Raw genomic sequence first — 18,009 nt, forward strand, 5'->3', positions numbered from 1 at the left:
TCACCTTCAATGCCCTTGTTGATGGAAGGAGGTTTTCACTCAAAATGTGACGATACATGGCCCCATTCATTCTTTCCTTTACACGGATTAGTCGTCCTGGTCCCTTGGCAGAAAAACAGCCCTAAAGCATGATGTTTCCACCCCCATGCTTCACAGTAGGCATGGTGTTCTTTGGATGCAACTCAGCATTCATTCTCCTCCAAACACGACGAGTAGAGTTTTGACCAAAAAGTTCTACTTTGGTTTCATCTGACCATATGATATTCTCCCAGTCATCTTCTGGATCATCCAAATGCTCTCTAGCAAACTTGAGACGGGCCTTGACATGTACTGGCTTAAGCAGGGGGACACGTCTGGCACTGCAGGTTTGAGTCCCTGGCGGCGTAGTGTGTTACTGATGGTAGCCCCACTGTATGTATCACGATATTTAGCATCGAACAGGAAGATTTATTCTTCTTGTGTGCTCAATCTCCTCTATTTCACCAACGCGGCAGCGCCTCTAGCGGTTGTGTGCGGAATTGCATAGGACTAACTAAAATAACACTAAAGAACTTATTACAATGAGAAATTAAAGATACAAAAATAAAAATTATGTTGGGATGCCTATTTTCTTACTTATCGTTTTATTTACTATTAACTTGTTTTTCACCCCTCTACACACCAATTAGCCGTGACTAATTAGTTTTTCAAGAACAATCTAAAACACGACTTAATCAGTTAATGAATACCTTTATTGTCATTTCATATTGTTTCTGAACTGTTCGTGCTTTGCTAGAGCAGGGGTGCAACACGACCATCGTGGAAGGTTTTGAGTTAATCTCGGTGACAAACTGAACGCAGCAAGGACGATGAGACCAGCAGAACAACAACAAAAAAAATCAACAAAACATGTTAAAATTAATGACCTAACGAACAATCTCAGTAATTATTGTTTCAACAAGGTGTTGCGCAATTCTGCGCGTTTCGGTTCCATTACCAAAATAAATAACTAGCAGAGCAGGAGTTTAAAATGAACTAATCAACCACCTCTGTGTTCATGAGAGGTTTATTAATGATCGCAAAAATAAATATCAAGCCTGCAAACCTAATATTGTAACGGACTGTTTGTTATGTTTTAACATAATCTCGGGTCGGCTTGTGGAGCGCAGGAGGTTGCCATGGCAACGGGTGTGCTTAAATGACAGAGGGACGGAGAGTAAAAATGTGCGAGTGGTTTAGAGTTGATCAGCGGTTCAGGTTGTTTTCTTCGTCTTGGCGCATCACAGTCCCTGTAGTTTCTGAACGTTCAATAAACGACAAACTTGGACTAATTATCTCATTCTTTGTGAATATACGTCATTTACAACAAACATCAAACACGGTAAATATGTTTCATTAGGTATTTAACAAACAAATGGCTTCTACCGCGATAATTATGTAAAATTAAATTGTCTAATATAAAAAAATTGTTTGGTGCTGTCGGGCTCAGAGTCTGAGAGGCTTGTCCTTTATTAAACAATTTTGATTTTTGCCTCTTATTTAGTGGAAATATTGATGTTGATGAGACTTTCTCCAAAATAATAACCTTTTTCAACTTTTACAGCTCCTCTGTTGAAAATGGGGCTCTAACATTCACAAATGACATTGAAATAAAATCTAGTCCAAAATCTGGTTTGAGGTGATTCCTCTGGAACCTGTTGGAGGAAAAATATCCCAACTTCAGAAGATGTACTTTTGACCTAACAGAGCTCTGTGGTTCCTCCTGTCAGTATGAGAGTCAGGGTAAGGAGGCGCCATGTTAGGAAGAGAAGTGGAAGCTGGGGGATCTTCAGAACAAACGGGTCATGATGTTGGGCTACTGATTATCCCTGTCTGGACACAGGAACAATATAACAAGTTTAAAAGCTAAAATGAATGGTTATATGCCAGACATGGAAAACTGGGATGCACTCCATGCCATGATGTTCAGAATTTAGGTCTCATGGAATCTCAAGGCGTCAACATTGCAGCCAGTAGGCTGAGGGAAATACAGCTTTATTTTGTAATTCAAGAGCTACCAGCTTTTATTGCTTCGCAAAAAATTAATTAGCACAGAAACTCCAAAGCACACAATTATATAAAATATGTATGTTTTTTTTCTTTGCTAATGTTTCATAATCCTTCCTGTTCACATTGCTTCTTAGGAAACATGCTTTTCTGAATTTTTTACAGTTAAAGGATTATTGTAATGACCTGCCTATCATTTTGTGATCAAGAATTTCAGCTGCAGCTGTGAAGGAGCCATCCAGCCGGCCAGGGGGTCCCCTTTTTTCAGTCGGTAGCACACCAGGTCCCCACATCTGGAATTGACGCGTCTGTCGGCCCCCGCCTACAGGACTGCTCGCTCGCCCGCCTCCTCTCAGCTGCAGTAGCCCAAACACTCAGGTCGTGTGCTCCTGAATGTTGGGAGAACTGTCGCTTTCTATTCAATTGGTCAGATTCCGTCTCTCTTTCCCTTCAATGACCGTTCGGGGCGTGCTTTGCACTCAGCAGCGCAATAGTTAATGTGTGTGCCGGATGCACCCTCACTCCAGCAGACCGCTACAGCACGAAGATGGCGTCGGAGGGAGCCAGCGGAGAGCAGCCTCCTCCGGTACAAACACTGGTCGCTGCCGCGCCGGGAGGTATCGACACGGTAAGACGCGTATATGGAGGCAAGCTACCCATAGACGCTGCTTCTTATTTTTTAAATATTTATTTCAGTGTGGAGCCGTGGCTGTCCTGAGGAAAAGACAGTGAAACGTGCTGCGCATCTATTTCTCTAAAAGGCTCTGGAAGCAACAGCGGTGGGCAGCGCGAGGCACTCGGCTGTCTCTGGAGAAAACACGAGCCTCGTCCCCGTTTGAGCCGCTATATTAACCTTATTTGTCCTGAGCAGACCTCAGTAATGCCATATTTTGCCTTTTGTTGCACTAGTAAGTTGCTTTGTTCATCTAGCACGGCCTCTCTCAGCGCTAATCTCGTAGTTGTTATGTTATCCCGTGTTTTCCAGCTCCCGATGAAAGGAAAAGTGGCGCTGGTTGTACAGGTTGTGACTCATTCTGTAGTAGCTACACAGTACCCAGGGCATACACTGCTACTCCATTCCTACTACGAGATTTGTTTCCTCTATTTGGTGCAAAACCATAATATTTTGGTTTGACCATTAATTTTTATCTAAAGTCCAAGAGGGGTTCTGTTTATTTATGTTAGGTACATCAATGAAATAGGTGTTCTATGTGAGTGTTTAACTAGAGATTCCTGTGTTATCATCGTTTTGGCTAGTTTTTACACACACACACACACACACACACACACACACACACACACACACACACACACACATATATATATATATATATATATATATATATATATATATATATATATATAGTTGTAAGTAATATTCGGGGGGGGGGGGGGGGGGGGGGGGTTATGTTTTGTTCTCTCTTTGATTTTCTGAGTTACCAGTCGGAAAAACAACAAACCTCCCCCAGAAGTCGGAATTCCGACTGGGAAACTCAGAGCGCACCTAGAGCCTCGGACGTCTGAGCTGGCAGTGACGTCACGCCCCAGTTGAGAGCGCTCTGGTTTTAAGTCACAAGAGGGTGGGATTTGCTACTTTGCTAATTGCTACTACCAATACCAGTTTTTGCGTATCCGTTCAGACAAAAAAGGAATATTTTTATACAAAAATGGGTATGTCACAGCGCTGCTTTAATGAACGATAAACCGTCAGAAATCCTTTGCCTATAGTTTATACAGCAGCTTTTACTTCTATGTGTGCAGTCATATTGGACACTGTTGATCTGTGAGCTCTGAGTGGCGTCCTTGCTGTTTGTCCCAGTTTTAGAAAGTACAGTTTCCAAGTGCAACCAGAACGCATCACCATCATACATTTCTATGCATGTAGAACGTGGTACTAAATGATCTATTATCCCTTCTGGCGGCTTTACAGTAAACCAGAAGCTCTATTTTTTACATTGTTTATTAAATGCATGAAATACATTAACAGCTTGTAATGCTGTTTGTAATCAGTATGTTAGCACCAAAACAATTAGCAGATTAAACATCAACTCTCATCTGACATCTCTCCCATATTTCACTTTTGAAACAAGATTTGCTATATGTTATATCTGCCATTTTTAATTTCCCAAGTGGAGTCTGGCTGCAGAATTGACAAAGGAGGGTGTGTGTTCTGTCATCTGCATTTTTCTGAATTTCAAGCAGCCAAACAGGAACAGCTCCTTGGTAGGGGAATCATTTTTACAAGCATATGCACCAATGAATATAACCAGCGAAGGAATATTTACTGCAAAACATTACACATACCTGTGAAAACGTCTAAAGTAACATTAATATGGGGTTAAATTTTGTAGTAAAAGCCTTGTGTAGACTGCTCTTGTGCTTCCACTTGTTGAAAACAGTCAGGCTTCCTCACTTCAGGAATGTCTACTGTTTAAAAAGAGCTTCAGGGAAAGTGGCTCTGTATAAAAACTAAAGTAATGGCAATGCCATGTCGGAATTTCAAATAGACCCAGGTAAAAAATAACCTGAAGACAACTGATTAAAGTCTTTTTAAAGTTAACGTCTAATTTGGATGTACATCGCTCAGTTTATTTGTATGATTTTTGTCATCCTGTTCTTTAAAGGTGTTAACTTGTGTTGTGCATGATTACCACAAAAAAGGGTGTTTATGTAACTTCTGAAAAATTTGACTTCTATTAAATGTAAGGCAGCAGTTTGTGGATAGGACTGGAATGTCTAGATTTTATCGTTAAAGGTCTTTTATGATAAGTGGAGAAATTACAGCTGATCAACATAAAAGAGACATTTGGTTGATTCATTTTTAAGATGAAGAAACAAGAAAAGAGTGAGGTCAGAGAGAAGTTATTTGGGAAACTGAAAGCTGTGTGAGTCCAGACTGGGGACAAACTTTAGCTTGAGCATGTAGGTTCAACCCCATCGCAGTCCATCCTGAAATCTGTCCAAAGTTGCTTGTTCGCCATCGTCTTTAGGAATTCCAGCTGATCAACATGATTCTCACGCTTCCCGTGAAACCATAGACAAAATACACACAAAGTGGAATGTGTTGCCTTTTAGTTCAGTTTTCAGAAACTTTACATTTTTAAGAAAACCTGGAGCTGTATTTTTGTAACTTTTTTTTTAATCACACTTGTCAATTAAAGAAAAATGTGTGCATAGCATTTGTAAGAAAAGCTTTGTTTTCTCTCTAAAGCAGTGGTCCCCAAACTTTTTTCTATGAGGGCCACATAACTTTTCCCTTCTCAGGTGGGGGGCCGGAGTCAGTTTGTAACAGAAAAAGTGTGACGATTGCAGGAGTGCCTAAATATAAAATATATATTGTTTTCCAGAAAGCAATTAAATAACCCTCCCTGGGTTCTTCACATAACAAAAGTCAGGAAATAAATAATAACCAAATAACCCTCTCTGGGTTCTTCACAGAATAAATCCAGGAAGGATTATAGTCCGTATTTTACGAACTATGAGCCGCACTGGACTATAAGCCACAACCCCAAAGTTTTTTTTTGAACCAGTAAACATACATCTAAGCCGCAGATATCCCTGCCCTCCAGGTTTTTCACACCGATGCAACAGCAGCAGCGGAGGACGGACACCCAAAATTTGAGTCATAATAGGTCAATTGAAAATCACATTTATTAGGGTTGAAAAAGAAAAAATTGCCAAGATTAGATTTAACAACTGATTACGGTAGTTTCCGAACGGTAACTGTAACGGTAAAAGTGCTGATCCTTCGTGTTGCTACTAGCATGTGCTAAAGCGGTGGTCCCCAACTTTTTATTACCGCGGACTATTACGGTTAAGACTTGGAAATTTTGTTGCGGCCCGGGGGAGAGGAGGACGAGAATACCTGTTGAATGTGACAGGTAGCCAATCAGAAAGTGCGGTGACGTAAGAGCAGAGGGGAATCCCAAACAGCTGACATATCGCGCAACTGAGAGTCCGGTAGATATCGGAGATGATAAGTGGAAATGTTTATTATTAAATCTAAAGGTCATTATTATGTTTATTCAGTTAAAAATGTTAACTATGAAAAAACATATCCACCTCCAAATCATAGTGCAGCAAATAGAGCGGCTGCTACCGTCATCTTTTACCCACCGCCTTTTCTTTTTGTTACATCTTTTATCTCTTAAAATGACTCCACAAACTATCACTATTGCTTCTACAACGTCATCCGTGTTTGGTTATTCTAAATTCCCGCTATGTTGGGGGTTTTACTGGATTATCCTCTGGAATCGGGATGATCGTGACTGGAATCGGTTCGTGTTGCTCCTGCTGTGACACACGAACCGATCTAACCTATTGTTCTTTTATCAGCTCTGTGGTCACAGAGGTTTGGAGAATCGGCCGACAACTCTTAAATCTTGCCGTCTAAACCAGACTTAAGACTCACAATCTCTACTCATCTCTCGACCACTGCCCAGACGCTCTCTGACTTTGGTCGCTATGGCAACGTTTATATGTCCCTTCAAAATAAAAACAAAAACAAATATTTTACTTTCGTGAAAATTTTAACTCACGATAATGACTAACAGGAGCCCTAAGCTTGTTTCTCTGCAAGGAGACGGTCCCATCTGTGAGTGATGAGAGACAATGACACCCGAGGTGTGTTGCTTGAGCACAGCCTGCTTGGTCTCTATGTGGCAAAGCAGCATGAAGCTTCATTGCCTCATTAGCAGCCGGTCGCCACTTGTTACGCAGAGCGGGCTTGTAATGTGGGACTCACCTACTGGTCCGGGATAAATCCATTCTCCTGTCTCTTCTCTAGGCCTTTTCAACTTTGCAAAGAAACTTTCCAAAGACATCTGATCTGTTTCTTACTCATTTTGCTGCTTGTGGCCTCAGTGTTGGTGCGCAAGTAACCGAGACGTCCAATGATTCACTTCCTGCTAAAGAGCCCCCTGGTGGTTGAAGAAAAATTCACATATAAACGGCTTATAGTCCGGAAAATACCGTAAATGAAAAAAAAAAATCGGAATGCTCTCTGGTATTGTTCAGGGGGCCGGACCAAATGTGGAGGCGGGCCGGATCCGGCCCGCGGGCCGTAGTTTGGGGACCACTGCTCTAAAGGGTTCGGTTTCACATGTTTGCTATCACCTAGTTGTTATTTCTCACAGCAGGTTGCAGCTGTGCTCTGGCAGTGGCTCAGCTCCCACTCTTCAAAGTAATCACTGTCGCTCCAACCAGGAGCATCTTTGTTCAGGGCCGAAGAGTCTGTCGCTTCTTCAGCCATGAACGGCTAAATCAGGGCTGTCAGTGACTTTTTTGCCGCTTGCTTTCTTTTAACGCTGGTTGGACTTTAGTGACTCTGTGGAAGTTCCTCAGAGGAGCTCGGCAGGTGGAAATGGGCTCCAACAGAAGGGTTGTGGACCCTGAGGCCGGTTGGAGGGGCGAGAAGGGGGGTGGGGTTTATGTGGGTTAGACTGGTGAGCTGAGAAGAGCTGCGGGGGTCAGTGCAGGAGAAAGGGGTGGAGGAGGACATGTCCACCAGACACCTTTCTAAATTGGTATAATTTCAGTGACTCAGCGGACATAGTTAGGAGTTCCGTGTCACCCAGCCGTCCACCAAAGCTTCTCCTCTAACACCCACTGAGCACGCACACAAGAACCTGGAAGCCGCTGCATGGAGGCAAACAGGTGTTCAGAGTTAGGGAGAAGGGCCGTTTACCTCTGGGCCTTCTCCAGATTTCAGCCGACAAAAGGGGGGATTCGGCCTCAACGCTGTACACCTCCCACCTCCCCACCACTTCAGCAGACTACTCCACCCCCCGCCCCCCAACACCAACTCCACCTCCACCGATCACCATGCCTGCTGAAGTTAAATAAAGCTCTGTGCTCTTTGCTCACCCCTGTCAAACTGTCTCTTGTCAGCCTAAGGTGGGGGAAGTTTCCTGACTGTGGACTCTGAAGCACCCTTGCTGAAGGGTCAGAGGTTACCTCTATTCGTTTGCAAAAACTTTTTTTTTTTTTTTGCATGGTAGTGTGTATGTGTGTAGTCAATTGTTGAATTCCTTTTCTCTCCCTGAGAGGCTTGGATTTGGGTTTCTTTTAACCTTTTGCTGCAACCAACAAAATGTTAAAAATCTAAAGGTCTGATTTAGATTTTTGATCAGAGATGCACAGGTCGGAGTTTTGTTGCCAATTTTTGACCATCAATATTTAAGGTTTGACTTTCTGATACAATCTTTCTTTCTGAACTATACTATAGAAAAATATATAAACAGCGGTACCATTTTACAATAACGCTCCTCTTATAAATGTTTAATAAAGAGTTAATATATGGGTTATTCATTTGTAAACACTGATAATTATTAATGGGCTTATCATGCATTATTTAAGAGTGAGAACAGGACAAATCTGACTAGTTTCTTGCCATGTAGTGAGCCAAATCTCTTCTGTATAATTCAACCAAAGCTGCAAAATTAAACATTTCAGACTAAGTCACTGCCTTGTAGTAGGTAGCTTCACAACTTTACTTTAAAGCTCCTTTTAATTGTTGTGGATGTTTATATTGGAATGATAAAGTGAATGACTCACAATTTGATAAGAAACTGATCAGTTTGATCTCTCTTCTGTCCTTATTAATACTCGATAAACATTTCTTAATTATCTAGTTTATTATGATGTATGAAGCAGCTAAGCATTTTGTGCGTAGGAGAGCAGTTGCTGTAAAACAGACTTTTACTGTTATTTCAAAACAAAGACATTTCTGTGTACAGTTCAACAATAAGAAACCAGTCTGCAGAGATTCACATTATAACTTTGCGACTCCTTTAGGAGACATTGAAAATATTGGATTTTAAAAGTCTAACAAAATTGATCTTTTTTTCCTAGTAATTGTCGAAAGTGATGGGTTGAACAATTTTGCTGATCTAATTTTAATTCAACAATGAAATATAACAAGCTCACCATAGAAGAATAAAAATGTTCTGCCTTTTCTTTGACAGAGGGAGTAGCTGTTAATCCAACTGAAAATGAAGGCGTTGCACTGTCTAATTTTAAACTGTCTGATTAAACTGATTTTCACTAAACTCATAACCAAGTCCGTTTGCTGATGTCATAACAACAGTTTTAAATCTTTAATTTACCAAAAAAAAGGTGATCATGTTTAAAGTAAATTAAATTGGACTGTTTGTCTTGTCGATCACTGATTTCACCTTTTACCGGAAAAGTAGCTAATTGGTTCATTACTCACAATTGGGTATCATGATGGGATCAGTTTTAATTGGTCAGGCAAAACTTGGTTCAGAGATTTTTGTCCAGTATAACTATGAGCTGGAACAATACAACAGCTATGAAAATATTATGGCGAATATAAATGATAAATATTAATAGCTTACCAAGTAAAAACTGCCCTAGTTGGCATATTTATTCAGTAAATGAGTTATTTTCATGTTTCCTGGACAGTCTGTTATATTGTACATTGTTTTCCTTTTTCTGGACTGTACATTAGTTTGTGGAAAACTTGCATTTCCTTTGCCAGCAGAATATAAGAGGATTTTGCACACCATAAGAATGTTCTGTCCCTTGTGGTATGGATGGCTCAAGCCCACTAAAGAGGACCATGGCTAGCAGTCAACCTTTAAACATTGTCCCTGCTACCAGGGCCGTTGGTGCACGGTTCATGGAGCAAAGTGTAGTTTGCTCACCTGTCCATTGTGCAGGAATGTCAGAAAGAAGGAGCACTTTGCACTTTATCGCTTAGCTCAACCACCAACTGATGCTGCTGAGGGTTGATTATCAATGAAAACTCCAGGAAAATCCAGAGAGGTGAAAGCGCTACCTGGAAGATGCGGGGGTTAGAAATTGGATAATGATATCATTTTGGATAATTTAGTTATCTGGTGTCGCTCCTTACTTTCTTACATCTTTCAACAGTGTAAAGAACTGGTATTGTCTGAATAATAATGGATTACTAACTATGCTGACTGATAATACTTATTTACTACATTTATGCAAAAATAATGTTTAGAGTATCATTAGCTGATTAAAGATGTAAATTTATCATCTTTCTTCATCTCTCTAAAAGGCAAACTCAAAGTTTTTGGGGATAACTTTGATTCTTCTGACCTGTTATACCTGCAAAGAAACTTTTGAAAGAGAAAAATACAAACAGAGGAGGACATCTGAGGTCCAGCAGGTTCTGATCTCAGAGAACAGTCTTAGACGAACTAGTAAATGACAACTTACTCTTGGCCAAGGTCTTATTGTGACGCCTCAGTGATGGACTGGGTACCGCGGTTCTGAATGTCCTGTTTCTCAGCTCATTGCAGGGGAACTTTCAGCACAACATCTGCCCTGCCAGGCTTCAAGACTGCATCCCTAAAGTAATATTACTTGTGTGGTTAAATTGTCACCATGCACTACAATCCTTCACAATAAATCAGGGGGTGAATCAAACAATAAATTAATGAATTAGATGTTTGTAGCAACTTAATGACATGGCTCTTGGGTGCTTGTTAAGCAAACCAGTTCTATACAGAAACCATTACGAACTGAATCTAGCACCAGCTGTTTATCCACCAACCTCCTTGGTGGATAAACCCCATTTTGAGCTTACCTCGTGATGTCATGGGGTAGTCTACTGGAATGTGTCATAACCTGAGGAAGCAAAAAAATAATAATTCATTTTCAAAACCTAGTTTACTTGTCAGGTGCAGGTTAAATGTCATGAAGATTTTACTGAAGGTCTTCAGACATGCTCAGCAACATGCTCTGACGTGTTGCTGAGGTTTAAACAAGCTTAGCAGAGAAAGATTAGTACCGTAGTTCAAAGAGCATGATTTGACATGCATCTAAATAAGCAGTTCATAAGGATTGTGTCTTTGGTGCAATGGAAATAAGTTCAGCTCAATCTAATGTCAAGAAGAAGCCACTTTGCATCTAATGTGCATCTGATTAAGCAAATCTCTCTAGAAGTCAGCTCTGTGAGCATCTGTGAGGCTACATGAGGTAATGTTTAGGTAAGACACTGTCTGACATCTCCTGGCTTAAACATGGTAAAACATTTTTAGACCAGCATTCAAAGCTGTTGGTTAAAGGAGCGTTGGCCTGGGCTAATGCTGAGTGATGGACCTCTGTTGCACTCTGATGTAAGAGATGTTGTTGGCTCAAATCTTGATGGAAGATTGTAAATCTGGTTTCAGTGAGCAGCCTACCTTTAGAGTAAGCAGGTACCAATCCTGCCATTTGTGCAAGACTGTGGCGTTCCTCTGTGTGATTACATTTAGCTGATTTATTGAGGCTTTATTGGACAATTGACGTTATAAAAAAAGCTTCTAGAGATTAGGAATGCAGCTTGATGTGGCTTTCTCAGCTGTCTGCTCACACAGAAACTACAAATTCTGCTTTCATCAACCTTTAAATGGTAAATGGACTAAACTAATAGAGTGCCATTCTAGTCATACCAATCACTCTTTGAAACCAGAGCCTCATTCACCCAGACACACACAAATTCAAACACTTTCATACACCAATCCACAGATCTTTGGCCAATATGAGGGTGTCTTGCTCATGAACACATTTGACATGTGCGAAGTAAAGAAGCTAGAATCAAACTCACAGCATTCAGCATGCAGGACAGCAACTTTTCATGTTGACTGACCAGTCCTTATGCAGGACTAAGTGAGTTTCATCACCCATAGGTCTCTAGCCAAGTGTTTTTCCCATGTCCCTCCCTTGCTTAGCTTTTGGTCTCAGTGATTACAACACCTTTCAGGGTTTCTTCGAGAAACAATTTGACACTCTGCTCAGGAATGTCACCTGACTGGACCATGTGTGGTTCCAGGATGTAACCAGGCACTGTGGTATTTGGGAAAGAAAAAAAATAAACTTATGAATTTAACACCTTACCATAAAAATGGCCAAGTCTGTACTTACTAACTCGTCACATAAGTGCGTTTTGTCTGAGTATTGACCCAAATCTTCCTGTAAGGACATTACCAAAGTATTACTTTCATAATGCAAATATTCTCCTAAAATGACTCTGATTTGAAGGATTACAGTCTTTGACATTAAGGTTTTGGTCTACCATAGTTTATGTTATGTTATGTTAACCACAAATACAATGTTTATCTGTATTGAGACATAAACTTATAACAAATGTATTAGGTGGTTTAATTGCTTTCATTTAACACCAAAAACAATAACATCTCTGTACCTCTTTGTGAGGTCATGGTGTCTGTCCTGTGTGATGGATTGTCCACCTGTCCGGTGTACAGCACCTTTCGCCTGATGACCCCTGGAGATTGGTAAGGACAAACGGATAAGCATTGGATCAATTGATGCACTGGACACTGGACAATTTTCATTATACCAAAATTTCTAATTTAATGTTGATAGTGATGAAAATGCTCAGTACCAAATTTGATTCCAGGGATCTTTTCTTAAGGCCCAGGATTCACTCTTAAGAAATATATAGGTAATTACAAGGTAACATTTTCTTTGCCTTATTTAGAGCAACACCAATAAATACTAGGCAATTCAGCAGCCATTTAGAAAAGACAGTAACAGTGTTGTTATACTGTATAGCAAACCAGCAGACTGGACAACACCTAGAAGTGTTATTATCCTTTGAGAAAGAATGAACCCTGGATCCATTGTGCTGTTCATTGGTAGTCAGACTCTTTTTTTGCAGCATTAATTTATAATTTGTAGTTCTTCAACAGTGTGATGGGAAACAAATCTGGTCAAGGTGACTTACATTTAAACCACCAATGTTAGCATATGTCATCTGGCATAATCCCTCGATATCAGAGCTTCAGGCTTTAAGAGCCTTTGTCATAGAACAATGTGAAATCTTTATCAGTTACCACCAAATACCTCTAACCCACACTTTTACTTTTGCCTTTCGACTAAAGCATTGCAAAGAATGACTTACTGTGGGTTAGAGCTTGGCAGCATTTTTAAAGCATTTTCTTAATTCTCAGACATGATTGATCTGATGCGCCTCTGCAAAGGAGGATAAGGACTAAGTGTGTGTCTGTGTACATCGGTAGCTCTGCTGTGCAATCTTGTGTTCCATCTTGGGAAAATAATCTCAAAACATGGATTATTTTGACAAACCTAGTATTGGTGTTACTGAAAAGGTTTTATACAGAGCAGATTGTGGTTTACTATCTGTTTGGTTATGACTTTTTTAATAATTTGAGTCTTAACATATTTCAATGTGTTTCAAGATGATGTTCCACTGAAAGCAATAGTTTTCCAATAGCTGTTTTATGTGAATTACCATTGTAACCAGCTACTCTACCCCACTTTAACAGCTTGGCCTTTATTTTTTACAATTTTATGCATCATGTGTGTTTTTTTAACTTTTTGCCTGATACTCTTCTTTTGCTCGGCTGTATTAACTATAATAATCTCTTTTACTAAAGGTGTGTTTTCTCTGACTCGTCTTGCAGAAATGTGAGTTCAATATGGATAACTTGAGCAAGCCAGAGCTTCTCACACTCCTCAGTATCATGGAAGGGGAGCTGGAAGCCAGAGACCTGGTCATCGAAGCACTGAGGGTGAGTCCCTATGATAGAAACTGCAGCAGATCAAAAGTTGAAAGTATTATATCTGTGAAGATTGATTAAACAACACATTTCTATGACCCTAGAATCAATCAATCAATCAATCAATCAATCAATCAATCAATCAATCAATCAATCAATCAATCAATCAATCAATCAATCAATCAATCAAATTTTATTTGTATAGCACATTTCAGCAGCAAGGCATTTCAAAGTGCTTTACATAATTGAAATAAAAACAACATGCGACAGTGAATAAACAGTTAGAAAGACAAAGAATAAAAAAAAGAAAAATAAAAGGTTAAAGATAAAAACATTAAAACCCGCACCCCTTGTAGGACTTCAGTTAAACGTCTCACACCTCAGAGTTTTAGTTAAGATGTCATTTAACAAGGATTCTCACACCCCTAGATATAGATTCGTTTAACTGGGACGTTTTCCCAGTTAAACGGGAAAACGTGGGGGCTTTACATAGACAGTGTGAAAGAGCAATAAAAAGAAGTTAATTACTAGATGAAAAGTAAAGATAAAAACATTAAAAGCATCAAAGACATCAAAAGCCGCACTCTAAACCTAATTTAGTCATAAGCAAATCTAAACAGGTGGGTTTTAAGTTGAGATTTAAAGGCACCCAGTGTTTCAGCTGTTTTACAGTTTTCTGGAAGTTTGTACCGTTCCAAATTTGTAGTGTGTAGAAGCTGAATGCTGCTTCTCCTCGTTTGGTTCTGGTTCTGGGGATGCAGAGCAGACCAGAACCAGAAGATCTGAGGGCTCTAGACGGTTGGTATAGCAATAGCAGATCTTTAATGTATTGTGGTGCTAAACTGTTCAGTGATTTATAAACTAACAACATTTAAAGTCTATTCTCTGAGCTACAGGGAGCCAGTGTAGGGACTTTAAAACTGGTGTTATGTGCTCTATCTTCCTGGTTTTAGTGAGAACAGCAGCAGCAGCTTCTGGATCAGCTGCAGCTGTTTGATTGATTTGTTAGTCAGACCTGTGAAGACGCTGTTGCAGTAATCAATGCGGCTAAAGATAAATGCATGATGAGTTTCTCTAGATCTCGCTTAGACATCAGTCCTCTAATCCTGGAGATGTTCTTCAGGTGATAGAAGGCCGACTTTGTGACTGTCTTAATGTGGCTCTGAAGGTTCAGGTCAGAGTCCATCACTACTCCCAGGTTTCGGGCTGATCGCTGGTTTTTAGTTGTAATAACTGAAGCTGTGCATTGATTCTGGTCCTCTTTTGGTCCAAAGATAATTTCAGTTTTGTTTCGGTTCAGCTGGAGAAAGTTTTGGCACATCCACACATTTATCTGTTCTAAGCATCTATTCAGTGATTGGATGGGTTCAGAGTCACATATAAATATTAAAAAGAAGGAGTCCTAGGATTGAACCTTGGGGTACCCCACATGTGACCTTTGACCTCTCTGATGAGAAGTTTCCGCTTGAAACAAAGAAATCCCTGTTCTTTATGTAAGATTCAAACCAGTGGAGCACTGGACCGGAGAGTCCAACCCGACTCTCCAGTCGATTCAATAAAATGTCTTGGTCAACAGTGCGAAAGCTGCACTGAGGTCCAACAGAACCAGCACTGTGGTTCTCCCATATTTATATGGATATCATTGAACATTTTTACAAGGGCCGTCTCCGTGCTGTGGTGAGCACCAAAACCAGACTGGAAGGAGTCAAAATGATTCATTACTCTTAGGAAGTTATTTAATTGTTTAAAAACTGCTTTTTCAATAATTTTGCTGATGAATGGGAGGTTGGAGATCGGCCTGTAATTCTGCAGTAGTGATTTGTCTAGATTGTTCTTTTTTATCAGTGGTTTGATAACTGCTGTTTTCAAAGCCTGGGGGAAAACACCTGAAGAGAGCGATGAGTTTACTATTTGGATCAGATCATTAGCAACGACAGGCAGGACTTTCTTAAAGAAATGTGTGTCTTCTAGGGTTTTATAATTTAGTAGTTGAAATTGGGTAATTTTTCCTGCATTTGTTTTGTTTGGGCACAGCATTGGTACTGGCTTTGGAGTGGATGTGCAGATTAGTCCTCTGATCTTTTGAATTTTCTCTGAAAAGAAACTGGAGAACTTGTTGCAGGCGGCATTAGATTGAAGTTCAGGTGGCAACGTCATTGGAGGGTTTGTGGGCCTGTCAACAGTAGCAAATAAAGCTCGAGCATTGTCAATGTTTTTGTTTATGACACCTGCAAAGAAAGCCTCTCTTGCATGTTTTAGCGTTGTGTGATAGTTGCGTAGTCTTTCCTTGTAGATGTCATAATAAACGTGAAGTTGAGTTTTACGCCATCTCCGTTCAGCTCTACGGCAGAGTTGTTTTGCAGATTGAACTGTTTGTGCATTTCTCCATGGAGATTTCTTCCTACCTGTCACAACCTTCACTTTAATGGGGGCAATGTAATCAATGATATCTGAAAGTTTGCACTGAAAATCATCTACCAACTTATCTACGTCATTATAGCTTAAGGACGAGGAAGAAGAGTAGATTTGATTAAATGTTTCTGCTGTGTTTTCTGTGAAAGTACATTTTGTGAAAGTAGCTTTTTGTACAAGTGGGTTAACGGATAAAGAACTGTCAAAGATAACAGCAAAGTGATCCGACAGGGAGACATCCATAACAGAGACATTGGAAATATTCACATCCTTACTGATAACCAGGTCCAGTGTGTGTCCCTGAGTGTGTGTTGCTTGTTTGACACGTTGTGTTAAACCAAAACTCTCTAATATATTACAGAGCTTTTTTGCCTCTCGGTTTTGGGGTTTGTCAACATGAATGTTGAAATCACCGACAATTATTAAACGATCATAATCAATACATATGAGAGATAGAAGTTCATTCAAGTCTGTAAAGAAACCTTCCACATATGTTGGGGTTTTGTATAGAGTTAGTGTCAAAGTTCGTTTGTGGCCTTTTACCTCGATTCCAAGACACTCAAAAGACATAAAATTACCCAATGAGATTTTACTACAGTTTATGGTATAATTAAATATTGAAGCCACGCCTCCTCCTTTTTTGTGTTTTCTATTCTCATTTAAAAAGTTGTACGTAGGAGGCACTGATTCAATTAGTGCGATTGCTTCATTATTGTCATTCAGCCATGTTTCTGTCATGAATAAAACATCAATATTATGCTCAGTGATGAAATCATTAATTAATAGAGTTTTAGCACAGAGAGATCTGGTATTTAAAAAAGCCAGTTTAAGTGACTTGGAGGCTGAAAGTTCTTTAGTCTGAGGTTCCTTTAGGCAGGGGATCAGTCTGAGGTTTGAATTAAGACGACTGCTTTTTCTATTTCTGTTTTTTGTAACTTTTCTTGTAGTGATCCGGACAGGTAATGTCCTGTTTTGCAGTGCCGGGGGGCCAGACCCATTCTGGATGAAGACGGGTGTAAAGATAAACTAAAAATAATGACACCACCTGTTTTTGTGATTTGCTGAACGCTTTAATCAGATAAAACAGACAAACTTCCTGTAATCTAATTTAAGTGGCAGCCTGAATAATCAACATCCATGTGTATACATGTTGTTTTGAACACCCTACTGATACTGTCATTAGGTAAGTCTTCTCTTACACCAAAGAGTGTTATTGTTGTGCTCGTCTCTGGTGCATTTACTGAATTGAAAAAGATTGGACTTATAGTTTCACACTTAAAATCTGGTAACCAGCCATTTTCTCAGAGCATCTCTGTCTGTCACTACACATCTGATCATTATAGATCTGAACAGATGATTAAATGTCTTGTTGCTGTTCCTCAGTACTTTTTAAATTGTAATGACCAAAAGTAAGGAGACACTTTAAGATTCCTATTTTTGTGTAGTTAAGATGATAGTGATGAGTGTGTAGAGGACAAGCCAAAAATAGTTAGAGATTGCTTAAATCAGTGGTTCTTAACCTGGGTTCGATCGAACCCCAGGGGTTCGATGAGTCGGTCTCAGGGGTTCGGCGGAGCCTCTGCCGCGGAGGTAAAGACACACTTGTGTAAAGTCGTGATGACGCGCCCTGCTTTACCATCACTTGCTGCAGAGGATCAAGTTACATTGCTTGTGCTGCTGAGGAGCACTGATTGAAGGAGCTCCACTCTCAGCATGGATTTGAACTTGTTTCTTTAATTACTTCAGCAATGCTCACAGTTTTTACCAAATTCTGTCGCTTTCGGTGTACTTCTAAATCTGCTCCTTAGTCGCATCTTTTCGGGGTTGCTACTGCCTCTCGTGGCGTGGGGATGGTAACACAACTAACATAATTACATTACTAAATCAGAATACCGCAAAGTCTTTATTATTATTAATTTTTCAGTCTCTTAAGAATGTAGAGCTAATTAAATGATCTAAACAAGACCCTAAAGTGGTTCCAGTTTCTCTCGATAGCCAACCTGTTGAAACTGTGGCAAATTTTAAATACATTGGGTCGTTCCTGGACAGTCAGCTC

The 18,009-nt window shown here is 40.0% G+C and overlaps 1 protein-coding gene across 6 annotated transcripts in view; it reads left to right on the plus strand.

Moving 5' to 3' along the window:
• Positions 1–2,347: 2,347 nt before the first annotated feature.
• The window catches only part of cttnbp2 (cortactin binding protein 2), a 93,098-nt gene continuing 77,436 nt past the window's right edge, over positions 2,348–18,009 (plus strand). For 5 of the 6 annotated variants that reach the window (XM_081607599.1, XM_081607601.1, XM_008410654.3 and 2 more), the window contains exons 1-2: positions 2,349–2,653; positions 13,446–13,553. In XM_081607599.1, the coding sequence (XP_081463725.1) occupies positions 2,573–2,653; positions 13,446–13,553 (189 nt within the window). In that variant the 5' untranslated portion in view covers positions 2,349–2,572. Of the gene's footprint in view, positions 2,654–13,445; positions 13,554–18,009 lie in introns of all 6 variants that reach the window. The other variant, XM_081607600.1, reaches the window with a different exon arrangement.

This window comes from Poecilia reticulata, chromosome 6 (genome assembly GCF_904066995.2).
Source record: "Poecilia reticulata chromosome 6, P_reticulata-male-v2, whole genome shotgun sequence".
Taxonomy (NCBI): domain Eukaryota; kingdom Metazoa; phylum Chordata; class Actinopteri; order Cyprinodontiformes; family Poeciliidae; genus Poecilia; species Poecilia reticulata.